General features: G+C 41.9%; 1 protein-coding gene across 1 annotated transcript in view; it reads right to left on the bottom strand.

Annotated features, from left to right (window-relative positions):
- Positions 1-8,468: 8,468 nt before the first annotated feature.
- TTC3 (tetratricopeptide repeat domain 3) overlaps positions 8,469-27,782 on the bottom strand; it is a 127,926-nt gene continuing 108,612 nt past the window's right edge. Inside the window, exons 37-46 of the mRNA XM_086675956.1 lie at positions 26,893-26,961; positions 25,371-25,467; positions 23,849-23,949; positions 21,058-21,148; positions 20,525-20,626; positions 17,287-17,648; positions 15,237-15,363; positions 14,929-15,063; positions 11,205-11,297; positions 8,469-10,027 (exon numbers count right to left, since the gene is read on the bottom strand). Of these exons, the coding sequence (XP_086532082.1) occupies positions 9,962-10,027; positions 11,205-11,297; positions 14,929-15,063; positions 15,237-15,363; positions 17,287-17,648; positions 20,525-20,626; positions 21,058-21,148; positions 23,849-23,949; positions 25,371-25,467; positions 26,893-26,961 (1,243 nt within the window). The 3' untranslated portion in view covers positions 8,469-9,961. The remainder of the gene's footprint in view (positions 10,028-11,204; positions 11,298-14,928; positions 15,064-15,236; positions 15,364-17,286; positions 17,649-20,524; positions 20,627-21,057; positions 21,149-23,848; positions 23,950-25,370; positions 25,468-26,892; positions 26,962-27,782) is intronic.

Here is a 27,782-nt window from a genome sequence, read left to right as displayed (position 1 = left end):
TCCATTGAAGGTCTGTGGGGGTGTGACTGGGTCCAGAATTTCAAGTGACTAGAGGAGGGTGGGAGTGGGGCAGAGTGTTAGGGGTGGAAGCAGATCCTCAGTTAGGAGGCTGATAAAATACAGTTGAAATTGTATCAGAGGTGTCTGCTGAATTGGAAGAACAAATATTGTTAAAATCTCGATACTACTCAAAGCAATCTACACATTGAATGCAATCTCTATCAAAATACCACCAGCATTTTTCACAGATCTAGAATAAACAATCTTAAAATTTGTATGGAACCATAAAAGACCCTGAATAGCCAAAGCAATCCTGAAAAAGAAAACCACAGCTGGAAGCATCACAATCCCAGGCTTCAAGCTATATTACAAAACAGTAGTGATCAAGATAGTATGGTGCTGGCACAAAATCAGACACATAGATCAATGGAACAGAATAGAGAACCCAGAAATGGACCCACAACTATATGGTCAACCAATCTTTGACAAAGCAGGAAAGCATCTCCAATGGAAAAATGTCTCTTCAACAAATGGTGTTGGGGAAACTGGACAGCAACATGCAAGAATGAAACTGGACCACTTTCTTACACCATGGACAAAAATAAACTAAAAATGGATGAAAGACCTAAATGTGAGGCAGGAAACCATCAAAATTCTGGAGGAGAACAGAGGCAGCAACTTCTTTGACCTCAGATCAACTTCTTACTAGACATGTCTCTGGAGGCAAGGGAAACGAAAGCAAAAATGAACTATTGGGACCTCATCAAGATAAAGAGTTTCTGCACAACAAAGGAAACAATCAACAAAACTGAGGGGCAACCTATGGAATGGGAGAAGCTTTTTGCAAATGACATATCTGATAAAGGGTTAGTATCCAAAATCTATAAAGAACTGATATAACTCACCCAAAAAACAAACAATCCAGTGAAGAAATGGACAGAAGACATGAATAGACATTTTTCCAAAGAAGATACACAGATGGCTAACAGACACATGAAAAGATGTTCAACATCTGTCATCATCGGGAAAACACAAATCAAAACCACAATAAGATACCACCTCACACCTGTCAGAATGGCTACAATTAACAACACAGGAAACAAGAGATGTTGGTGAGGATGTGGGGAAGGGGGGACCCTCTTAAGCCACTGGTGGGGATGCAAACTGGTGCAGCCACTCTGGAAAACAATATGGAGGTTCCTCAAAAAGTTAAAAATAGAACTACCCTATGATCCAGCAGTTGTACTACTACGTATTTGTCCAAAGGATACAAAAATACTAATTCAAACGAACACATGCATCCTGATGTTTACAGCAGCATTATCAACAATAGCCAAATTATGGAAAGAGCCCAAATGTTCACTGAATGATGAATGGATAAAGACGATGTGACACACACATACACCCCAGAATATTAGCCATCAAAAAGAATGAAATCTTGCCATTTGCAACAACATGGATGGAGCTAGAGTGTTATGCTAAGCAAAACAAGTCAGAGAAAGACAAATACCATATGATTTCACTCATATGTGGAATTTAAGAAACAAAACAGGTGAACATATGGGAAGGAGGTAAAAAGAGAAGAGAGGGAAACAAACCACAAGAGACTCTTAATGATAGAGAACAAACAGGGTTGATGGACGGGTAGTGGATGGGGGGATGGGCTAAATGGGTGATGGGCATTAAGGAGGGCTCTTGTTGGGATGAACCCTGGGAGTTACATGTAAGTGTAACTTACTCCTGAAACCAGTATGACACTATATGTTAACTAAAATTTAAATTAAAAACTTGAAGGAAGGAAGGAAGGAAGGTAAGAAGGAAGGAAGGAAGGAAGGGAGGGAGGGAGGGAGGGAGGGAGGGAGGAAGGAAGGAAGGAAGGAAGGAAGGAAGGAAGGAAGGAAGGGAGGGACAGAGGGAGGGAGGGAGGGAAGAAGGAAGGAAGGAAGGAAGGAAGGAAGGAAGGAAGGAAGGAAGGAAGGAAGGAAAGAAGGAAGGAAGGAAGAGAGAGAGGGAGGGAGGGAGGAAGGAAGGAAGAAGAAATGCCTGTTGCATGCCTCAGAGTAAGTCCCTTGTTAGTCCAAGCCTACACTTAGGACTAACATTTAACGAGGGTCCATCAGCAAGCTGTACCGCCTGCCAGATGTTGAAATGCCTCCACATGGGTGGTCTCAAGCCCAAGCCCCAACTCCATCCCATGACCCCCAGTGCCCCATCTCTGCCCTGGGATCCTCCTGTCTCTGCACATTCCACCAGAACAAGGGATAACATTGACCTCCTTGCTCTCCTCAAACACCCATCAGGTGCTCCCTTGGCCAGCTCTGTTCTTGCTTTTGCTCTGCCTGTTCTGTCCGGCCCTTCTCCCTTTCCTCCACAGGTCCTTTGCCTGCACTCAAATGCTACTTTCCCTGGCTTAATATCTGTGAGCCCTGCCGTCCCATACGCACTGCCTCATCCCTTTCCCAGCTCTGCTTTTCTCTGGATTACCAGTGCCATACCATGTATTTTACTATCGTACTTGAGGCCAGTCTCCTCTGCTAGATAGAATGTTGAAGACTTGAGATCAGGCCTCTCATGGCTTCTGTTCCCTGTAGTGTCTCCCACACTCACAACACTGCCGGCACATGCTAGACTCTACTCCATGAAGATCTGATGAATGACTGCGTGAACAAATGGACAGTGGATGTGCTGTAGTTCAGTAGCTCACCAAAGTGACCAGGGCCATGTGGCTTACTCCCAGAAAGCACAGCCACAAGGTACTGAAAATTCTTGGGAGAAGTGAAGGTGTCAGGGCAGACAAGGCCCTTGTCCTCCAGGAGGGGTCCCTAGGGGGACGAAGACAAGGGAAGGATGGACACATGGGCTGTGTCTCACAAAGGCCCCTGAAGCAGGGCTTGATGGCCATGTCTCTCACAGGGAAGGCTTGTAGCGAGTGCCGTGTCCTGGGCTCCGAAGGTCTGACCAGTTTAGAAGTTGTGGTAGTTTTGAAACTGGAAGCAAAAGCACCGTGGCCTCCAGTGAGGCCCCCGTCAAAGCCGGAGTCCTGCTTGGCGCGGGAGTTGCAGCCAGCGTCTGGAGGCACAGTGTCCATCTGTTCAACTGCTTTCTTTTTTCGGAGGCTGCTGGCTCACCCCGCTGGAATGGGGTGGCACTTCAGGACACGAAGCTTGGAGCTGGTGGCAGATTTCTTGGAACTGGTAGCAGGGAGATCTAAATTAAGACCTTTATATCACACCAAATAAATAGAAGCTGAACTAGAGGGCTGAAGGAATTAGGCAAAATGCCTTTATACATAACTTTTGAAAAATGGAGGGCGGGGGGGAGTTGGAAAACAGAATGGTATTTATTCACTCGCTTCCCAAGGTATTTGCTGAAAACAATGACACCTCTGTTTGACACAAAAGCACATGTTAGAAAGAGCAAGCCTTTCTCTTTGAAGTGCCCTGCCACAGAAGCCTGGGTAATAAATACCAACCACTTTGTTGGGAGGGCTCTGGAGGCAAGACTGAGGTCTGGCCCCATTTCAAGCTGCCTCCTGCCTCCAGGGAGGTAAGATGAGTCAGTCACCTGTGGCTTGGGGTGATCCACGTGGTTCTTTCTTGTCTGGCACCCCTGAAGGACACCTGCTTTGGATTTACCTGCGAGCTTCCTGAGGCAGGAAGGGTGTCTTTCTTTCTTTTCTTCGCACAGGACCCGCAGCCGTACCAGGTGTGATGCGGGCAAGTGGCTGTTGGAAGGAGCTGAGACTCTGCTGGGTCTCCGGGCCAGCATGCCCCAGCCACTGTGGTAAGCAGTGTTCTCTCCAGGATGGCAGTGAAAGGGGAGCAAACCCAGGACAGGGCCCAGGACGGGCACACAGAAGGCACTCTTGGCAGCAAGGGTGAGGACCTTCGCCTGATAGAGCCATGAGAAGGAGCTCGTTTGGCAAAAAATCATCTCGAAGGGCTGATGTGTTAAAATCCCCTAATCGCTGTGTCAAATGTGAAATGAGAAAGGCATAAAGGGCACCTCCAGTGCCATTAGACCAGCTGTTTCTACAACAGACAAAATTGCCTTCATGGCTTCTTCGGAGGTGGAGGGCAGTAGGGAGGCAAAGCCTCGATAAGTCACATTTGCCAATTTCTGTGGTGTGAATACTCCCAGCATTGAACAGAGTTGGGAGAATCCCGCTCTACATTATTCCCACCATACCGAAACTATATACATCAGTGACCCCAAAAGCATAATGATAAACTCTAGCAATCAGGAAGGAATTACCTTTGCTTTTTATAGAATTTAATTATAAGGTTATACATTCCACTTTCAGCAATGGTTGTGTTGAACAGCCGGCTCACAAAATTCCTGAAAGTGAACGACTGGCTCTTGCTCCTGGGGCCAGTGTAACCCAACCCCCGCATCCCAGACCTCCCCCGGCCAAGGAGGCTGGCTAAACTGGTCCTCGCAAAGAGAATGGTCTCACTTGCCAGTACGAGTGAACTCCAAGGCAACTTGCACTCCCTTCCTAACAAGGTGTGCTCTTTGGCTTTTTTCTCTTCATTCAGCACCAGTTACAAGTTTGGCATCAGGCTCATGTTTTTTACTACCCTACTGAGCAGCTTTCTGAAGAACCACTGGCTGGCTGAGGTCATTGCTGGGAGACTACAGGAGCAGGCAACTGAAGGAAAGGTTGTTCTGTTCTGTGCTGGGGCGTATAGGTCAGCACTGACTTCTGGTGGGAATTTGGTCTAACAGTCACGAGGCCAGGTGTACAGGTGCGTGATGAGCCTTTCCAGGAGCTCTGCCTAAAAACCATAGTAATCACTAAGCTTCCCGAGCCCAGGCTTAGCATTTTTTTGTTCATTTAGCTTTGTTGAAAAGCACTACAGGAAAGTACACAAATTTTAAATTTACTGCTCCGTGGATTTTCCAAATGATCTATTCAGGTAAGTGTAGTACTCTGCCGAAGATACACATTTCCAGAGCCCTGGTGGACAACCTTGTACTCATTCCCTGTCAGCAGCATCACCTTGGAGGTAACCAGGACTCTGACTTCTCCCACTTTGGTTTCTTGTTCTTGAAATTCACACGTATGCAATTCAACTTTGGCTGCTTTTGCTCAGTATTCTGTTTGGGAGAGTCGCCAGTGTTGTTGTGTATAGTGATGGTTCCCTTAATTTCATTTCTGAGACATTAAACCATTGTGTAGACATACCACAATTTGCCAGAACATTCTGTTCATGGACCTTGGGGTTGTTTCTAGTCTGAGGCCATTATGAACAAAACTAGCATAAAAATACTAGTACTATTGCATGCATCTCTGGTAAGTGTACATGTGTGGGAGTGGGATCGTGTCAAAGGGTACTAGTGTAGTGTTAGCTTTGGTAAATACTGTTATCGTGGCCGTACCAGTTTACTCCCAACTGCAGTGTATGAGAGTTCCAGTTGTTCCTCAACTTCACCAATGCTTGGTCTCGTCGGTCCTCTTTTTAGGTCAGCCATCCTGGTGGATTATCTAGCGGTATCTCATTCCAGTGTTTATATTTCCCTGATGATGAATACTGAATAACTTTGGCTATTAAAATGCACAATAGCCTTCTGGATATTTGTGAAATGGCCAAATTATTTGCTCATTTCTAAATATACAGTCTTTTTATTCATATGTAACATTTACATATTCTGGGTCCTTTGTTGGATTTTTTCTGCTTCATGGCTTGACTTCTTGCTCAATGATAATTTGATAATGAGTTAATTGTAGTGACATCCAATTTATCATATTTTTTATTCTCATGGTGTTTTAAAAAAAATGTTTTTGAGAGACAGAGAGTACACGAGCAGGGAAGAGGCAGAGGGACAGAGGATCTAAAGCAAGCTCTGTGATGTCACGACAGCAGCGAGCTGGATGCAGGGCTTGAACTCACAAACCAGGAGATCATGACTTGAGCTGAAGTTGGATGCTTAACCTACTGAGCCACCTAGGTGCCTCCCTCATGGTGTTTTTTGTGTCCTAATAAATCTTTGCCTATTCCAAGGCCAGGAAGATTATCTGTTTTCTTTAGAAACTTTATTTCACTTTCTATACTTAGTTAGGACCATGATCCTTTTGGAGATCATGTTTGTGTGGTGTGAGGTCAAGGTTCATTTTTTTTCCATATGTACATCTTAAATTGATTACTTTTTCTGATTATTGATGGTTGTCTCATTAGGATTTTATAGTTTCTAAGTGTCATTTAATTTCTGCAGTTTTGCTGAATATTTTTCCCTTTTCTTTCACTCTTAAAGGGGAAGTAGGAAGAGACAATATAACCTGGAGGCAATGACAGAGTGAATGAGCACAGTTCTGACCCCAAAGCAGGGAGTTGGGATCACACACCTTCCCCACTAGGATTAGCCTTGCTCAGACCCTTCCCAGGCCCCAGTACAAATCTCCAAAGTGAGCCAACCATAGATCTTTGGTCCTAAATATAAACTGACCAGAAAGATGGCCTCAAAACTGCTTGCGTGTGTTGAAAGCCACAGGTTAAATTATCCTTTGTTGTATCATCACAATGTCCACAGTTATCTTTAGGTAGATTTTGGAACAAAGCTGTTATTTTCCAAATGACTTTGAGGTCATTTGATTTCTTCTGCTTTCTTGTCCACTTGATCACATTCGACAGTCTGGGCTACACTGAGAAATTCTACTTCTTAATCTAACAAGGCCTTTCTTATACAGGACCACCAAACTCTTTCCTTGTGCAATTTCCAGGACCTAATCTTTTTTTTTTTTTTTTTTAATTTTTTTTTTAACGTTTATTTATTTTTGAGATGGAGAGAGACAGAGCATGAATGGAGGAGGGTCAGAGAGAGGGAGACACAGAATCCAAAACAGGCTCCAGGCTCTGAGCTGTCAGCACAGAGCGCGACGCAGGGCTCGAACTCACGGACCGCGAGATCATGACCTGAGCTGAAGTCGGCCGCCCAACCGACTGAGCCACCCAGGCGCCCCCAGGACCTAATCTTAGTAACAGTTACTAATTTCCTTTTGTCAAGTACTTATGTGCTAGGCACCTTGCTAAACACTTTACAAGAATATTATTTTTTAATAAAGTTTATTTATTTATTTAGAGAATCAGAACAGGGGAGAGGCAGAGAGAGAGGGAGAGAGTGAAATTCAAGCAGACTCCACACAGTCTGCACAGAGCCCAACATGGGGATCAATCTCACGAGCCATGAAGATTATGATCTGAGCCAAAATCAAGTCAGAAACTCAACTGACTGTGCCACCCAGGTGCCCTAAAAGAATATCATTAATCTATATACCTACTTCTTCAAAGCCCTTCTTGCCACCAGAAATCACACATTTATTATCTCTTCAGCTGGAGGACAAATTTCATAGAGTCCTGCTCTCTTGTTCACCGCTGTATCAAAACATCTAGCCCAGTGCTTAAGGTATATGGCTACATGAAGGCGGATGGCTCCTTTCAGACCATGGCAGAGTGAAGGAGAATATTAAAATGGGATCAGACATGACTGATCAATTGTTTTCATAGCTATTCTTTTAATATAGTTTGATTAAAGTTTAGAATACCTAAATGTATTTCCTATTTCTTTCACAAAGGATCGTAGTGATGTTCTTGGTCCTTTTTCTGACAGACTTTACCACCTGCTTTTTATCAGTCTCATGTAATAAGAGGAATTTCCTCATGTACCTCACGTAGTAAGTACCAAGTACCTCGTGTGATAAGAGGAGTTTCCACCTTTGCTACTGTCTCTTCTGTTTCCTTTAATCCATTTCTCCAGAGAGGGTCATCAGATTTAAAAATTACCTAAAATAAAATAGTTCCATTGCTTCCGTGTTGTAGTGTGACCACTCTGCCCACCTACCTCCAGTCTTAGAAATTACCTTAGAAAACACAGTGACATTTGCATTGCTGGGGCACCATTTCAGTTTTATATTAGATTACCCAATATTTATAGCATAGACGAAGCTGCTCAGCAGGGAAAAGAATGGAAGCTCTTAGAAACAGTCATTGCTTTAAGTTACATTTTATTTTTAATTAAATGCTATCAGATTAAAAACACATACTGGTATTTCCTCAATCACCCCTTAGTGCTCACCAGAATTCTCCAACAGAAACCTTACTGCTTGGCCTTAGTAGTCCATGAATCCACAAGCGCCTCAAAGGAAAATGGATACTGAGGATTGTAATGAGAGATCAACTTGCACATTCTTATTCATATTCACATGAAAAACCTTACATTAGCTAAACAGTAAATTCTATCATCTGTGTATAAACTTTCCATTCACAAATAGCCAATCTTGTGAAACTGAGTTTAGCAGCCTTTATGTAGGCACAGAGGCTCATAATTTCCTAAGATCCTTGGTTAGACTCTGGACATATCATGGCTTTTCTTTTCCAACCAGAGATAACATTTGTATGTGCCTTGAATTTTCTAGTAGAATCCTTTTAAAAATTTGACAAAGGATGGACAAGCATGACAGTAAACTGATGTTATTTTAGAATGCTCTTTATTTTGAAACTTACAACAGGACATGGGTAAGGCATGTTCACAAGTATCTGTTTGATGTACCAAAGACATGTTCTCACCCTCTAGCTGCTCTTCCTTGCCTTTGTACCTGCTGCTACATACTGGTCCCTACATATCTTCCTATCTACCGTTCTCAGTTATTAAGCACACGCAGACAATGTTTCAGGGACCCACAAGGAGAATCTGCTTCAAAATACAGAGTGAGTGTCAGTGGACTAAGTCACCACGACATCAAAACTCACAGGGAACCAAGGCTGAAGAAGGTGATGAAATCAGCTCACAAACTTGGGACTGTGAGCTTCCAGGGGAACAAAGAACACAATGAAAAACATTTTTTGATGTCTGAGAGAAATGGAATGTATCTACAATTCGTGGTTCTGCATTTACCACTGTTTATAAGTCACTAAAGCTATCTAATATTTTAACAGATTCTAATGTAGTTAGAGTTTTGTTCTCACACCATAGTACAAGAGCGCATGCATTACTCCACACAAATGTCACACACGGAGCGAGCAAAACACAGATGCCTCAGGACTGTCTACTTACACAAGTATCTCTCTGTGGTGGTGGGACAGGGAGGGGAATGACGGGGACTATTTCCCCATAGTGCCCGCTATGCATCAGACAGAGATACCCAAACACCTGTCATCACGAAGAAGGACAAATGCTGCTCCTAAGAGTAAGGTATGGAAAGAAGAAGCTCCAAGCTCCAAGTGGATTGGGGGATGAACACGTAGCCTCAATTTTCAGGGCAAAAAAAGTCTTGGCTGACACTAATAAGAAAGTGTTTATAACCAATTTTCAAAAATCAAAGTATACCTTTAGGTGATGAAAACTAAGTCCTTTATAAATCTACCAGGAATATAAAATAATGAAATGGAAAAGCAAAATCACATGGTGTTTCCATGAAAAGGAGATTTAAATCTTTTGGTTTAAATCAGCCGATATGTTACCATTTACTACAGATTATTAAAATGTGTTTGCTTACGCCCATTTAAGTGCAGAATCTCTGAGGAAAAATGTAGGCATTTTATAAGGAATACTGACTCGTAAAAATTTTAACTGGGGGCACTTTAACAGGTCAGAATACTTACAATTCAAGTACTGCTCTGAGGTGCTCACAACACTTTCCAAAAGAAGCCTTCAGTCTCAGAGAGTACCTCTGTAAGTAGCCCCAACAATTTAGGAATGTGGTTACACATACTTTTATTAGCCACTATTTGCTATTATCAAAGTGTTTAATAAGAGCAGGGAAATTACTATCAACTATATTAAAGATTTCCATTTACCAGCGCTGTGACACACAGTGCAAAGGATCTCCAAATGTTTGCCTTTTATACCAGAAGTAATATATCGTTATTCTCCCAATTCAACAAACCAGTAAATGACTCTTCAGTGAACTGTGACTACCTACAAAAGCAGACTGGCCTCTTCCAGAAGGTGCCGGCTACTCTTCTTACAGGAGATCCTGATCAAGGCAGGCCGGGCAAGTGCTCTGCCCTTTCAGCCACTGCTTAAAGCACTGAAAATGAGAAAACAAAATCAGTCAGTGCCTTTAGGGGCACGTGGAGCCTGAGCTCTCCTGTGCTGCTCAAAGGACATGGTTAACTTCACTTCTAATTCTGATGGGGCCTGGAGCTGCCCAACACTGAGGAACACAGAAGCCTACTCAAGCTAGGAGTGTGCCCCAAGCCTCAGGAACAAATAATCTCCCCTCAGGATCTGACCCATGCACTCTGGGCCTCCAACCTGACCTCAGGGGGACGGCCTAGCCCTTCACCCCTCCACTTGCCCCACACTCCAGCTTCAGCCTTGGCATGTCAGTGCCCTGAGTTCCAGAGGTTGGCATTTTCTTGGCCCTGGGACTCACTCACCTAATAGTTAACCGATCCTCCCCTGCCTGGTCTTGGACCTTGTACACCCCACCAGCTTGCATACTGCAGCCTCGACTGCAGCCTGTCTACCCACTGTGGTCCCAAGTTGCTCGTGGATGGTGTGTTGCTGCTACCAAGCTGGGTGTGTGTGTTAAGTCTGGAAGTGCAGGCACAACACCCCTATACCTGCAGGAGACAGGCCATGCAAGAGACTGCAAGCTGTCTTGACCCCACCTAGTGAATATATTGTATTTATCCCTTTTCTGAAGGGATTAATAAACAGACATGGCAGAGACCTGATCTGTTCCAGCCAGCAGCAGGGGTGCAGAATGAATGCTCACAGCAACCAAGATAACTACCTACAGATCCTGGAAGGGTATAAGCCAGAATCTCCTAGAATCAGGCACAATGGATCCAGTCAATTTTAGCTTTTCTCCTCTAAAATGTCAAACTTCCTATACTGCACGAAACTGACAAACTCTTGCACTGTGCACCTATTCAGCCATATATGTAAGAAGCTACCTTCCAAGAAACTAGTATTATTTTGAATTTCAGCACCAACCAAGTTGATTGATGGAGCCGACTAGGATTGTTCTCCTCCACCCATGATGTGATGGATGGGAAGGACAGTGTGCACACCCCAGGAGGCCTCTCTCCCTCGCCACAGCAGCAATTTTTGGAAAGGGAGACAAGGAACACTGGCTTATAAAGAAAGTGCTTTGAAACCCCAAGAAGTATTGACACCTAGAAAAAAAAGTTCCTTTTTATTTTAAAAATACTTCATAGTCAAAATTCATGAGGAGGATGGCCGGAGAGAATTCTTACCCCTTTGTGAAACTTGTGCCCACATTTTAGTACACGCACATTTTTGGATTTGAATACCTCATGGCATATTTCACAGGAAGCTGCACCCGGTGCCTGTGGGAACAAACGTATTCCAATAATAAAGAATAACTAAATTCCTTTTTACTATATGAGCTCTTCCTACAGTGTGATAATGGTTTCAGGAATAGAACTAAGTGATTCATCACTTACACATAACTCCCTGTGCTCATCCCAACAAAGTGCCTCCTTAATGCTCATCACCATTTAGCCCATCCCCACACCCAATACCCCACCAGTAACCTTTAGTTGGGAACAACTTATTTTTCAACAGCGTTTAAGAAAAAATATAGACAGGGTGGTGTCTGGGTGGTTCGGTCAGTTAAGTATCCAACTTTGGCTCAGGTCACGATCTCACAGTTTGTGAGTTCAAGCCCCATGTCGGGCTCTGCGCTGACAGCGAGGAGCCTGCTTTGGATTCTCAGTGTCCCTCTCTCTCTGCCACTCCCTTGCGCACATGCAGATGCGCGTGCTTTCTCTCTCTCAAAAATAAACGTTAAAAAAAGAAAAACATAGACATACAAAAGAAAAAATATACTTCTGAAGTTCTAATTTTCTCAGAGAAAAAAATATTTTATACGGTTGATAGATTCCCAGGAAATTACTACAAATTTCTAATTATCCGACCTCACACCTAAACTATGGTATGAACACTATAAACCAATCATTCATCTACAGCTGGAGATACAAACGTAAATGATGATCCACACCATGGACTCCTGTGGGGCTGACTGAAATCACTCAAGTCCACAATCCCTGACACAAAAAGCTGGTCACGACTAACATCTGAATAAAAGCAAGTTACAAAACAGTACATATCATATAATCACATACTTAATGTTTTAAAAATAAAGAGAATGGGTGTAGAGAGAGATACCCAGGAAAGAGGCTGGAAAGATACAGAATGTGGACAAATGGTTACTTTTCGTCCAGAGAGATTTAACTTTTTTTCCTATTTTCTAAAGTTTCTATGAATGTAGATTACGTGTGCAAATCAAAACAAAACAATCTGATGGCTCATTCAGCAAACACCAAGGTCAGGGATTGTGTGGGGCGCGAGGGCGCAGAGTTGAATGGGAGAGTCTCCAGCAGGGGCACACAGTCTGGTGAGCACAGACGGCATTTTCTGTGACAGCAGAGCCCGAGAGGCACCCAGGACACCAGGCACAAGTTCTCCATACGACTCACAGCACCTACCCACACTGCACCAGTATTTTCCACTCCTCTTCCCCTCTAAACCCTGAGCACCCTGATGGCAGGAAGGAGCCTTATTCATCTACAACCTTAGCAACTGACAAGGAACCTGGCCCCAAACGGATTCTCCATCAACTGTCAGGCAAGTGCACGGAAGCAGCCCTGGCAGTGGGATTAAGGTCAGGGATGCAGAGGGGGGCAAAAGGCTCTGAAGACCCTGAACTGCTGAATGGGGTTTTCTGTCTCTCCTCTGACACTGACCGGGCAGATGCAGCAGAATGAGGTGTTCTAGCTCCTCTCTGTGGCCCCTGATGGGAGGGTCAGGGAAGCAACAGAGGGGTCAGTCCCAGGGAAAGGAATGGTAAGGCCTCTGCAGAGCTCAGAGCTAGGTTTGGCTCAAAAAACCCAGTTAACTTGACTATTTCCTAGCATGGGAAGATCGCTACAATACATTTCTAAGTGAAAAAAAAAAAAAAAAAAAAAAACACAAAAAGTATGACTAAATCCACACATACACACACATACAAAAGAGTTTAGAAATACCAACCTCATAATACTGGTTACCTTAGAGACTGGATTTTGGGAGGCTTTAAATGCTTTTTATTTGTGTTTCCTACTATGAACACATATTGGTTTTGTAATTTAAAAACATAAAGCAAACTACTTTTAATCCTTAAAAAACTACCCACGATGATCAAACTAAGTCCCAGTTTGAATATATTTTTTTCTTTTACAACTTTTACAACTTTATTACTATCAACATCAACTGTGAAGCAGAAAGCCATCTCTCTGCAGAAGGTGACTGCTGTCTGTCTGGGGGTGGGGCTGTCCGTGAGGATGCTCTGAGGATCTGGTTGGAGGACCACACAGCCTGTGGCCAGTCAGGGACTGGGAGGCACTCCAGCCAGGCCTTGCAGGAATGTTCTGCATGCTCATAAGCTTTCTAATTGGAGTTAGACACTCTGGGAACTGAATGTATGAGGTCTGGAAAATCTCCAACGAATAGTGGAAAATGAAAATGTACGGGAGGAATAAAAACAAGTTCACAAAAAGATTCACTGCTTAGTTCGTCAGCAAACTAGTACTCTGTCCAATCATGCATCACTGACTCCACTACGGGGCCAAAATCTATTGCAATTTTGATTTCATCTAAATTCTGATACCACAGTTGGACAAAAGGGAAAAAACATGCTTTGCATCAGAATTCAATCTGGAGCCCGTGGCCTTGAGCCACAGAGGTGATGGCGTCTCTTTCAACCACATGTTTGGTCCCTGGTACACAGTCCTGGTGTCGGCTGGGTCTGTGTGGTGAGGATTAGGGAATTAAATGCTGCACACCCAGATCAAATGAGGGAATGCTGGCAAGCTGCCCGAATCATCTATGCCTCAGTTTCCTCATTACAAAGACAATTACAATGTCTTCTCAATTGAGATCATCGATGCCACAGTACTTTATAAAAAGATCTATATAAATATAACATTCTAGAACATTTATTGTTCTGAAAGAACAATAAACATTTAAAATCTGTGTATCAAATTAAAGGCAAGTTCAGCCCATTCCAGTGTCCTACCCACCCACACCCCCTTCCAGGCACTCAAGGGGAGAGGGAAGGGAAGCAGCCAGACCCTCCTGGACACACAGCTTGACCCTGGTAATTCTACTGTAGCACTTCATCCAGATAGCAACTTCAACAAGCAGGTAAGAGCTAAGCTCACAGTGTTACTAAGTGACAAAACCAAGTCTGTGTGATTCCAAAGCCCGTGGTGACACAGCATAAAATGATTCAAAAATCATTTTCCTGAACTACTCAAAATATCACATGTGATATAAAAAATTAACTTGTACTTGACTGTCTGAAGGCCCAGTTTCCACAATGTGGCTGGAACTTTCTTGGTGTAGGCGCTTCTCCCAACAGGAGCCCCAGGTTCCCATAAAAGCGGGCCTTACTGGTCACAGACTGTCCTAATGGGAAACTCAAGTACATCTAAATTTGGTTTCTAATTTTTTTTTTCAGTAGGCTCCACGCCCAACGTGGAGCTCAAACTCATGACCTTGAGATCAAGAGTCACACACTCCCCTGACTGAGCCAGCCAGGCGTCCCAGGTTTCTAAATTTAAGATTAAATAAATTAGGTCTAGAAATGAAGAGAATGGGGCTAAAATTGTTAAATTTTGTCTCCCTCTTCTTCTTCATTAAAAAAACAAACTGAGGGGTGCCTGGGTGGCTCAGTCGGTTGGGCGTCCGACTTCGGCTCAGGTCATGACCTCACGGTCCATGAGTTGGAGCCCCGCATCGGGCTCTGGGCTGACAGCTCAGAGCCTGGAGCTTGTTTCGGATTCTGTGTCTCCCTCTCTATCTGACCCTCCCCTGCTCATGCTCTGTCTCTCTCTGTCTCAAAAATAAATAATGTTAAAAAAAAAAAAAACAAAAAACCCCCAAAAAATACAAACTGACCACACATACAATACTCACAGGGATATCTTCTGCCTTCTGTCCCTTGGTTTTGGGCAACGGTCCAGCAGTCAGGGAGGATGGGCCCTGGGAGGCATTGGTCACAGTAGCAGCAGAGCTGGGCTCAGACAACCTCTTGTCCTTTCCTGAAGTTGGCTGCAGAGATAATGTGGGGAGTGAAGCAAGTTCAGTAATCCAAAAGCTTGCCCGTCTTCTGTCTTTATTGAAGTGTTCTCCACATTTTGGTTGGATGCATTTTTTTTTTTTTATAAATTCTCTATTTTATAAATAAAGTGGACCATTTTATTGTATCTGGATGAAACACTGACCTTTTTCTTTTTCTGTTCATCTAGAATGTGTTCTGTCACTCTTTGGACAATTTCATCAATACTCAATCCTGACAGTGAGTTCTTGTTCTTGTTTCGCACTTTTTTAATAAAACCAGCAAGCTCAGTGCTAAAAAGAGAAAGCGGACACAAATGACAAGAGAAACTCAAGGTTTTCTACTGTAAAGAAATACTGTGTGCCGATATTAACAGCTAAAAGAAACAAACCAAATACATACAAACAAAATAAATTTGTAAATAATAGCAACGGTATATAAAAGCAGGGGAATCACTCCAAGCAGTTATGAAAATTCCGGTATTTCTAACTATTTAACTAGAATGTCAAAGTAACAGTGTATCACTAGATCTACTTGAGATACCCATCTCTACCTAGAAACCTGACTTCCTACAGCCTGGGTATATTGTAGCTTTATGCTAAATCACTGACTGAGCAGACAACATTGGTTCTGACTTGAAATCAATAAAATCTCTTTCTACCTAAGAGGAAATTAGATTTGCTGACTGCCTTCTTTAAAAAAATCTGACAAGGTTTTCCAAGCCTGAATTTTTCACAAGTAGCAGTGGATGGAATTAAACCATTAATCAACAGGAACTTGTTATTTGTAGCACTAATCCCTCAAATGTTTTAACTTTCAGAAAATTAGGATGCATTTCTACTTGGTGGTGTAAACGCTCCCAAATTTAGTCAGGATTGCAAACAATTTATTTCTAAGGTACTTTGGCTAATTACAACTTGAGTATTTTTACAATTGGCATGGGAACTGCTATTGAGAGAACTTAAAATGTTTCTCAAACTTAGGCAGGGCTAAATATGCCCATGTGCATATACCTGTTTTCAAATAAGAAGGGCTCTGCCAACAGATGCAAAACATTAGTTCTGCTCAATCATAATTTAACCACTACTTTGCTTCAAACGTGTAATTTCAAAACCTGTAACTAATATCAAAGACAGAAATAACATGGGACAGAGCACAGAGGGTCATCCAGGGATGTGCATTCCTCTTTTCCTAGCTGTATCCCAGAGACACTGCCTTTCCTTCTCTCCTGGCTGAGACAAGGAATACTTCTCCTCCTTCATACCAACCCAGACAGCAAGGCCAGAGGCTGGAGGTGGAAACACTGGCTGAGATAAAGCAGCGCTCCCTACCCTCAGAGGACCCTCTGTAACACACCCACAACCCTGATTCACTATCAGATTACATCTAGTCTTTCGGACCGCACACCTCTAACAAATCAGAGGTGTCGAGCAAGGTCTAAGTTGCTGCCACTTTCCTGGCTATGTGGTATTTCTTCGCCTAAATGATATAAAACTAGTGTTTTGCAGTTTCTTGTTTTTGTTTTTTAATGTTTATTTTGAGAGAGTGAGAGAAAAGACAGCAGGGGAGGGGCAGAGAGAAAGGGTGACAGAGAATTCCAAGCAGGCTCTGCAGCTGTCAGCATAGAGCCCGACATGAGGCTTGAACTCACGAACCGTGAGATCATGACCTGAGCTGAAACCAAGAGTCAGATGCTTAACCAACTGAGCCACCCAGGTGCTTCTACAGTTTTATTTTCATTTAGGGGTTCCATAACTAGGACTAGAGCATGTTAATGATCTCATCAAAATCTAAGCAAATTGCCCTGCGTTCTGATGAGTATGGAGTAACCAGTGTTCAGTGTTTTCAATCTAGATATGTGCATCAAAAGGTTGGCTTGAAAATGCTCACCTCCATGTTTACAAAAAAGTCCATAACTAGGACTAGAGCATGTTAATGATCTCATCAAAATCTAAGCAAATTGCCCTGGGTTCTGATGAGTATGGAGTAACCAGTGTTCAGTGTTTTCAATCTAGATATGTGCATCAAAAGGTTGGCTTGAAAATGCTCACCTCCATGTTTACAAAAAAGGGAAGAAATGTAGCACCTGTCTTTCTGAATAAAACGATTATGGAGTTGTTTCCACCTCAGCCCTTAACTGGCCAAAATGTTATCTGATCAGGAAACCTCAGTTCATTAAGATATTTAACAGAGTCACAGACAATTTATAGCCATACCTGTTGTAACATGGGAATACCACTGACAGGTGCTCAATAATACTATTGAACGGCTTTTTTGGAGACTGGCTTGACCGAGTAGCACGTCCTGGTAGTTTCTGATCAGCCACAAGGCTTTGTTTTGACAGAGTTTCCTGGCCCGTGCTCTTACACTCTGGCAGCTGGGTGACTCCAGGCTGACAGGAGAGCGATCCCGACAATGGAGAAGAGGAAGCCCCCACTGGGCCATCGCTGGCGGAGACCAGACTTGAATCCTTGGGACCTGTTGTTTGGTTTCCAGTCCCACGATCTGCAGAAGTGTTGGCAGCAGCAGTTCCGTGATCGTCATGGCTTGAAGACTCGGGAAGTAACTTAGGAGGAATCTGGGAGGAACACACCACAGTTGGATCACTAAGAGAAACATGTGTGGACAAACACTGACGAATAAGCACGACTATAATAAACCTGGGTGCTCAAGTGCATGGGGAACTTGACTCCAATGAATTAAATGTTTTTGTTTTTAAAAAACTGCTGGTTGCCTTCACTTTAAAATGAGCTTCTCTGGGGGCGCCTGGGTGGCGCAGTCGGTTAAGCGTCCGACTTCAGCCAGGTCACGATCTCGCGGTCCGTGAGTTTGAGCCCCGCGTCGGGCTCTGGGCTGATGGCTCAGAGCCTGGAGCCTGTTTCCGATTCTGTGTCTCCCTCTCTCTCTGCCCCTCCCCCGTTCATGCTCTGTCTCTCTCTGTCCCAAAAATAAATAAACGTTGAAAAAAAAAAAAAAAAATTTAAAATGAGCTTCTCTGGGCTCTGCACTGCTGGTCTCCCTCTCCCTCTCTGGAGCTCCTTCTCAGCTCTCCCTGCAGTGCTTACACCTGTTTGTGCCTTAATGTGGACGCTCAGCTCCTTATGCTGTCGGGGGAGGGGGGTGCATCTCCAGCCCCTGCTACACCCTCTCCCCAGGACATTTCACACTCTCTTATGCCTCAGAGACTACGTGCTAGGTACTAATAATGGCCGCTTTTTACAAGATCCTAGTCTAGAATGTTTGCCTGAGATCCAAACCTGCAAATTCAAACTCCCTTATTAGGCAAATCCACTGGGTGATTCCAAGGACACTTAAACTCAGTGTCTCCAAAAGCAGGCTCAGCTCGGTCTCTGACCCTGCTCTCCCTCCAACCCCACAACCACTCTCTGATCCATGACATGGCTGGTGACAGTGAGCCCCTCTGCCACTTCATACTGCGGGCAAGCTGACAGCCATCAGGAACAGCGCCAAGTCATCCCCTTACTTGAAACCTGCATTGGGTTCTTAGTGACCTCAGGAAAAGTCAAACTGCTGAACACACCTTACAGAACAAGGTTCCCTTCGTTCTGGCCCTTGGGTCCTTTTATATTTCTCACCAAAGCCCCCCTCTGTCATACTAAACTTCTTTTATATCCATGAAAGAAGTGTTCCCTATTTTCCTAGCCTCCAAATATGCTGTTTCTTGCATTTGAACACTCTGACCCTCCAAATATCACACCATCCACCCCTCCTCAAACACACACCCATGTCCTCCTTTTGCCTGGTTAATTCCTATTCCAGATCTCTGACTCACTGAGACCTCCAACAGGGAATCTTCTGCTGAGGTCTGGACCTCTTCGTTAGGTTAGTGCCTCCTAATTTATGCTGCTATAGCATTTTATGCTCCTATGAAAAACCTTGGCACACTTTACTTGTAATTATGGGCTTAACATCTCTCTTTTCCCAAACCCATATGTCCTTTGAGGGAAGAGACCGCATCCAATCTTCATCACCACTAAATACCCAATGAATGAATGGGGGAGAAATGACACACAAAATTAATGGTTTTTAGGGTAATATTTATTATTCAAGTGCCTGGCACCCTACGAGTTCCCAAGGTTTTGGGTATTAACATTTTTTTGTGTGTTTATAAAATTACATAAGCTAGAACTAAAAGTTAGTAGTGAATATGCTGTTGAGATCTCACATTTTTTTCCCTTCCATGTCTGCCATGAAAGTTTGGAAACACTATAAATGATACGTGAGCTTTAATTCTACATAAAACTCTACTTCTTACTCAGTTCAATGGAGAAAAAAATGTTTTTCTATGGAGAGAAGAAACTTTGGAACTCAATAGAATATTTTACTCAGTTCAAGGTGGCTGACTTTTAACATTTTAAACACAGTTTTGGCAGACGAAACCACAACTTGAATGCTTACTGCGCAAAGTACTGACAAGCCAAAGCCTTTCGAGATCAGGCTCCTGTGTGCAGGGAGCCTGTCACCTCAGTTAAGGAGACTGAGTGCATGTGACAGAAGGGCTACAGGGTGAGGGGCAAATGAGGGCCGCCTTGACCAGGCTTTCAGGTACAGACACAATGCCAAGAGTGAGGCTAGTGCTCCAGGCTGGAGGACAGTTTAGGCAAAGGTCTGGCAGTAGCAGGAAGGTGCAAATCAGGAGCTAAGGAAAATAGTCTCCTTACAGCAGACTACTTCACAAATAGGTTTTAATGTTGTGCCAAAATATTCTGAAACCAGCTCTAATCAACTCTTGAATAGAGTCCTTCTTTAAATTCTTACAGTCTGATCTCCTTTGGGCTTCAGCCATTTTAGTATTGGCTGAGCATCTGCTCTGTGTCTAAAGAAGCAGTATGTACCCTAGAAGACAATAAAGTGATACCTGGTATAGCCATTTTTAAAGTCCACAATATCAAATTCATGTTTTTCTTTACTGTGCTGCATAGTTTAAAATATAAAGACAGGTTTGGCAGTCACTATTATTCAAAAGATTTTTTAGCAAATACCTCAAAATAGCAGTAAAATATGACAGACCTAACCAACAAAACCTTTGTATGTCTCTGTATTTGATGAGGACACAGATCTGAATTTTGGTCTTATGCCCACAAGTATCCAGGAATAAGACTAACTCTGAGGTGGTGTCAGTAGAGAGAGCTGGTCTAAACCACAGGCACCTGCTCCTCTTAGATTATTCGTTCAAATGCAGAGAACATGCCAGCATCCAGAAAAGAAGGCAGATGTACCAGCCCTGTGTTCACTTCAGTCCTGTCCTTAGACACTGATGTAGAAAGACTCCTCTTCCATTTACGTAAGAATGTTTACTATCCAGCTTGAAATGTTAACCAGTAGCACCAATAATGAAAACATTAAGGCAATCTCCCAGAATACAAACAATAAAAAATTACTTGGGCCCAAATAAGGAAGAAATTGTGGTGACAGAAGCTGTGACAGACTTACTGTGCTACAGACAGGAAGTGAAAGGTCAGGAATCTGCACTCTAGAAAGTTCACTGAGCCGAGAGCCATTTTTAATTGCTTGAATTTGTTCTTCAAATTGAGACTGTAGGTAGAAGGAAAAGTGTTAAGTTTTTCTAATAAATTCCCAGGGGAATATCACAATTGTCAATTAATACTTTTTTCCTTACTATATATTTACAAATGGTCAACAATTTTCCAGGAAATATAACGGAGATGCAAGGTATCAGAACAATTATTTCTTGTAAGGAAAGAAACTCAAAATGAGACCTCATTAATCAGAATGTTCTAAAGCCTTATCAAATGGAACTTCTCTAATCTTATCAATTAAGGGCAGAATTTAAGACAGTTAATTAAGAAAACAGCATTACTTTCAGGAAAAACTCTTCCTAATAATTACAATAAAAAATATATATTATCTTTAACAGCTCAAAAAAGAAAGTTTCAATGACACTAGCCTCTCCTGAGAACTATAATCATCATCTAGGTTTTGACAGAAAATATTTTGTAACTTACCTTTGCTTTCTCAATTTCTTTTCCAACCTTACAAAGAAATGATTCCCATGAATGTACATCAGACTCCGTATCAGGATATGCTGCAGAATCACTGAAAAAGCAGAGAACCATGAAACCATTTAATGTTTACTTTAGAAATGTTTTAAAAGTTAAAAGCACTGAAGTGTAAATGACAACATTTAAACACGACAGAAAGATGTATTTCACATGACCACACACACACACCAAAACCTATTTTTAAATTATTTTATTTTATTTTATTTTACATTTATTTATTTTTGAGAGACAGAGCACAAGTGGGGAGGAGCAGAGAGAGAAGGTGACAGAATCTGAAGCAGGCTCCAGGCTCTGAGCTGTCAGCACAGAGCCTGCGGCAGAGTTTAAACTCACAAATAGTGAGACCATGACCTGAACCGAGTCGGATGCTTAACTGACTGAGCCGCCCAGGCGCCCCTCCAAAACCTATTTTTAAAGAATTATGTATCTTACAGACTCACCACTAGAAACAATTTAGGAAATATTAATTGCTTATCTAACCCAAACCCCTAAGCTGGTGGACAGAGAGCAAACATTCTCCTTAATTTTAATTTCTTTCCCTAAATTTGAAGATTTGACCATTTTTCACTTAACATCTTTGTGTTTAACATCAAAGGGTGTTTTTACACTAAAAAAAATTATAAGGCAGCCTGGAACACTTGAAACATTCCAATAAAACCCACATCGTTATTGTAAAATAAAGAGTAGGGCCTGACACACTGGTAAGTTATACCTCCACACCTTTACTGAAAGTGACAGACAAGCTTTCGAACTCCTAACTGGGAAGATTAATAACACTATGAATTTGTGATTGTGTCAGCTCTCCTTACACATCTTTTTTTTTGTTGTTTATTTATTAATTTTGAGAAAGAGAGTGAGAGTGAGCACACACACATGAGTGGGGGAGGGGCAGAGAGAGAGGGAGAGAGAGAGAGAATGCCAAGCAGGATCTGTGCTGCTGATGGGGAGCCTGATGCGAGGCTCGATCTCACGAACCTTGAATCTTTTTAAAAAAAAAAAAATTTTTTTTTAACGTTTATTTATTTTTGGGACAGAGAGAGACAGAGCATGAACAGGGGAGGGTCAGAGAGAGAGAGGGAGACACAGAATCTGAAACAGGCTCCAGGCTCTGAGCTGTCAGTACAGAGCTTGAACTCACGAACCGCGAGATCATGACCTGAGCCGAAGTCGGACGTTTAACTGACTGAGCCACCCAGGCGCCCCACGAACCTTGAACCTTGACCTGAGCCGAAACCAAGAGCCAGACACTTAACTGACTGAGCACCCGGTTTTCTTTATACATCTTAAAGAAAACCCAGAACATTTCCTTTTACGTCTTTTCTCTTTTGCTATCCTTTGGTGGAATGGGAAAGTTAGCAGGGCATCCCTAAGAAAGAAGCTACGTGTCCTATGAGATTTAATAAGGAAGTCAACACTGTCAGATGAAAGGAGGTCTGAGATCTCCGTTTCTCAGAGGCACCACAGTGCACGAGGTCAAACACTGGCCTTTCAGAGCCCCTGGGCCTCACTTCAGCTGCACTAGTCTTATAACCCGAGTCAGCGTCTTAGTTTTCCTCTCATTAGAAAGGTTTTCTCATGTGAAAAAAACTAAATCTTGAAAAATGAAGAAATAACAACACATCCAAACTTTTTCTCGTGACCCACAGAACCTGTGGCTCAACACCGAGGGTTTGAAATGTAAGGCAAAAAGCACAGGGAAGGATGAAAAACCTGACTGTGGAATGATAAAAAGACCAGATGAAAATAATCCCTTGTGTGAAAATCCACACAGAATAGTGCTAGAGACTAGACTGAGGAAGACCCTCTAGAATTCCCAGGTAAACCTTATTCCAAAATCAAAGCTAAACAAACAAAAACAGGTAAAGATTATGAGAGTTGAAAAAGGACCATAGGTGAGTATCTTCTGAAGTGACATTTCCATACTCTATCATTAAGACTGTTAAGTGATTGTTCTTACAGAAGGTAATTGTTTAAAAAGCTTGAAAATGTGATCTTCACTCCAGAAATTTATTGCATGGAAGTGATTAATAACGTGCATAAAAATGTGGCTACAAGGAAACTCACTGAAATGCAGCTTTTCTTAACAGTGTGCAAAGAACCCAACTATGCACCACCACAGTGGGGTTTAATAAATCATGACACATTTGTATGCTGGAATACTATCCAACTTTTCAAAATTAGGTTAGAGAAATGTCATTATTGATACGAAAGGAAGCTTCCTTTATATTACTTAGTAAAAAAAAAAAAAAATATATATATATATATTTATAAAATTTTGTTTTTTTCAAATACTTAATGGTTTCTTCTAAAATACTAATTAGTTACACATTAATTAAGAATTATGGATAATCAGGGAGTTTGGGTGGCTCAACTGGTTAAGCATCCGACTCGATTTTGGCTCAGGTCATGATCTCACGGTTCGTGGGACTAAACCCTACATCAGGCTCTGTGCTGACAGTGAGGAGCCTGCTTGGGGTTCTCTCTCTCCCTCTGTTCCTCCCCTACTCTGTCTCTCAAAAATAAATAAATAAACAATAAAAAAACAATTATGGATAATCGTTATCAGTTTGGTTTGTATATTTTGATTTTTCTGCAACTGAACATGTATTGATGATGTATAACTATTAAAAATAAAATGGTCCTGAATAATGTAATGACTTTTTTGTCAAATCAGCTCTAATGTGGATTTCCTACACGACATGCTGGGAAGCACACCCGTGACACCACACAGTACCTGCTCAGGAGCTTCAGGTACTTCAGATACGCTTCTGCTTGTGATTCCATGATCTGTAATTTGTACACTTCTGTCTCCTTCCAGTTTTCAAGCACAGATACCTACCATTAGATTACATAACAATGAAGTATTTTCAAACAGTGAAACTGAAACTATCTTAAGGTTGTTAAAACGTAAACATTCTAAGCCACTTTCCAGTTTCTCCTTAAATGACAGATGATGACAGAAGCACTAGAACTTGCTTATGTAGTAATTCACAAAAGTCAACATGAATTAATTCAAACTTTTGGATTTGAAAACAGAATAACATAATGACAGGAAAATTATTTTACCTTACAGAGTACTTTTCTCAGATACTAAACCTTCCACATGGCTTACTGCTTAAGCATGTACAAACACAGAGCCAGGTTCCCTGCATGTATAGGCCTGATGAGCATTATCTGTGGTCCTGTCCCTGGTAAGCAGAGGGCCAGGGGTCTGCACAATGACCCCCAGGCTGCACGCTATCAAATTTAAAGGCCTCAAAGAAGTTGTTCTCAGTATGAGCTTCAAAAGCCTCTGGGGAATGTTTTTTGGTTTTCCCACAAGCCTATGGGCCATTTTTGTAAGAGGCACTGCAAGAAATATAGAACTGCTTTCTTTTAATACAGGTGTCAGTAACCTTCACAGGGCCCACCAGGCAGAAGGGCTGGCCAAATGGTGGTAAATGGGACCTGACCAAGCTCATCAATATACATGTAGGCATAGGACTCATATAATATAGGCACTTCAGCTTTTCTTTCCCCATCCTTTCCTTAGAAGCAGCTGCATAGTCAATATTTAATCAGAAGTCCCATGTCTGTGGATTATATAAGCTAAGTCTTTTTTTTTTTTTTTTTTAATTTCCCAGAATAATCATAGATATATATACCAACAAGTAGTATTTCTTCTCAATTGAGAAAACAAAGACAACCATGTTTTGGGAACTCAATAAAATACAGCCAGAGGTCATTATTTTGATTTTTGTCTCAGTAGTATCTCAAATAGTATGTGGACATTGGTATATATTCTTCTGAGGAAAGAAGAGAGCATATTCTTTTTTTTTTTTTTTTTTTTTTTGAGAGTATATTCTTAATGAGTGGATTATTTTCAAGTTCCTCTTCCAGTAGTGACTATTATGGTTGGCTACTTCATGGCACACCACTTGATTACAGATGATGAAGCCATTCTAAGGTACAGCATGGAAAACGACTGAATTATAAAAATAAGGAAAGCAGACTGCAAAATGTGGTGTTCACTTTGAGTACAGCTATGTAATATCATGTAAGCACAAGGGTAAAACATTAAAAAGTGACATGCATGGAAAAAAGTAGCTATTTCTGGGATGTAGGACTCTGGGTGAGAGGCTATCCGTCAGACTCCACACTTTTCAGCAATGTTGTTATGCCTCATATGTAGGCATATGAAAAACAATCAAACAAAGCAAACAAACAAAGCAAACAATCTCGCCACATCTGTCCGTCACCAAGTGTCCCAGGCTCACCTCTGCAGCCACTGCTCTTTGAAGACTCTCTTCATAATTCTCTTTCCCTTTCTTTATGCACTCTCCTATTTTCATTTCCTCATTTGTAAATGTATCACTGCAAATGTTAATGAGAAAAAACTTCTTGAAAAAGAAAAAAACAGTGAGATAACTAAAGGCTTAAGCCAGGTTAGCTTCGAAATCATGACACAGAGAGACTCACAAAACTTCTTAGTGTCTGACACACAGATTCACTCATATGTGCTTTTTGCATTTCACAAATTATCAAAGGAACATATAAAATTTAAAAATTGAGTGTTTGGTGGAAATGCTGAGAAGCTGGTTCATCACTTTTACCAGGGCAGGTGGACTACAACGTATCTGGCTACAGAACATCCCTCATGCTTCCAGTCAGGAAATTCTATTTTGACACACATTATATGACAAAGAAATCATCCAAAGGAAAAAAGTGATCTCTACAAAGTAATCACGGCAATATGTGTATAAGGGCTTAAAAAAAACAAAAAGGCCATGAATCATGATGCGAATGGAAATGTCTATGTGAAACAATATTCAACGAAAAATGCAGAACACAACTGCTTCACTAATGAATATACTGACTACCCGTAGGTAAAAACATTATACCCATTAACAAAGCTTAAAAGAAAACTTTTTATAGGTTCATAATAAAAATCTGCCCTCTTTAATAAACTTAAAATTGTAGAACAACTACCATAATAAAGTTGAGATTGTTAAGTAACACAAAAGAAAAGTTTTAAAAACACATTTTTAGGGGCGCCTGGGTGGCTCAGTTGGTTAAGCATCTGACCCTTGATTTTGGCTCAGGTCATGATCTTGCTGTCCATGAGACTGAACCCCACGTTGGGCTCAGTGCAAAGTGAGGAGCCTATTGGGACTTTCTCTCTCTTTCTCTCTCTCCCCCTCTCCCTATCCCCCATCCCAACTCAGGAGCACGTGTGTTCTCTTGTCAAAATAAATAAATAAACTTGAAAAATAAAATCTTAAAAAAAAATCCACATTTTTAGTTTCAGGAGACTTCAAAGGAAAAGAACAGTTAATCAACAATAATAAACTCAGGATTAAAAAAAAATTTTTTTTAATTGTTTATTTTTTGAGAGACACAGAGCATGAGTGGGGGAGGGGCAGAGAGCAGGAGACACAGAATCCGAAGCAGGCTCCAGGCTCTGAGCCATCAGTACAGAGCCTGACTCAAGGCTCGAACCCATGAACTGCTGAAGTAGGACACCTAACTGACTGAGCCACCCAGGCACCCCGAATAAAGTTGAGGATTTTTATACTAACAATGTAAAATAAAAGTAGTAGGAACATCATAAAATAAAAACACTCAAAGAATAATTTTATTTAAACATTAATTTAAAGAATAAAATAGAAACAAATAAAAGAGACATAATTATTTAAAAGAAATAGACAAGCCACAATAGACTTAGAACCCTAGTGTGCTGGTGCCTCTGGGTATTAAAAGTATAAGATAATAGTAAAAGCAAACATAAACTTAATTTGCCTGATTTCGAGGGACTGATCCAGAAGTAATTCATGTTCCTTATCCTTTCCATCATTTTTCTGGGTATACCTAAGGAAGAAAATCACCAAATTTTAATTAATTTTCAAGGATATTTAAAAACACGATCCCACATAGTAAATTCTACTTACTTTGAGGCAAACATTTCTTGATTTTGTAAACTTCTACATTTTGATTTAATTTCTATTATCTTCTAAATAGGCAAAGAATCTGGGTCATTTTCCTTTAACACCTAAAGGACAGAAATCTTTTCTTCACCCTAGGTCATATGCTTGCAGTGTAGACAACACCTTATCTCAGTTCACTTCAAGGAGCACTTCCAGGTGACTCCACATGACCCAGAGGAGTATCGGTGTTGTCTATCATCATCAGTATAACCAGTGGCTCTCATTCAAAATGAAAACAGCCTTCTCATCATTAAAATAGGACTTACAGGGGTGCCTGGGTGGCTCATTTGATTAAACATCTGACTTGCCACTCGGGTCAAAATCTTGTAGTTCATGAGTTTGAGCCCTGTGTCAGGCTCTGCGCTGACAGCTCGGAACCTGGAGTCTGCTGTGGATTGTGTGTCTCCCTCTCTCTCTCTGCCCCTCCCCGACTTGCGCAAGCGCGCGCTCTCTCTCTCTCTCTCAAAAAGAAATACAGCCCAGTCAACACACACACATATCCAGTCTAACACCCTGCAAAATGAAGTGTATATATCTTTCTAAAACTTTTTAATTTTTTAAAAATGTTTACTTCTGGGGCGCCTGGGTGGCGCAGTCGGTTAAGCGTCCGACTTCAGCCAGGTCTCGATCTCGCGGTCCATGAGTTCGAGCCCCGCGTCAGGCTCTGGGCTGATGGCTCAGAGCCTGGAGCCTGTTTCCGATTCT

This window comes from Puma concolor, chromosome C2 (assembly GCF_028749965.1).
Source record: "Puma concolor isolate L17-30 chromosome C2, mPumCon1.1.hap2, whole genome shotgun sequence".
Classification (NCBI taxonomy): domain Eukaryota; kingdom Metazoa; phylum Chordata; class Mammalia; order Carnivora; family Felidae; genus Puma; species Puma concolor.
This window is presented reverse-complemented; position numbering and strand designations above follow the sequence as displayed.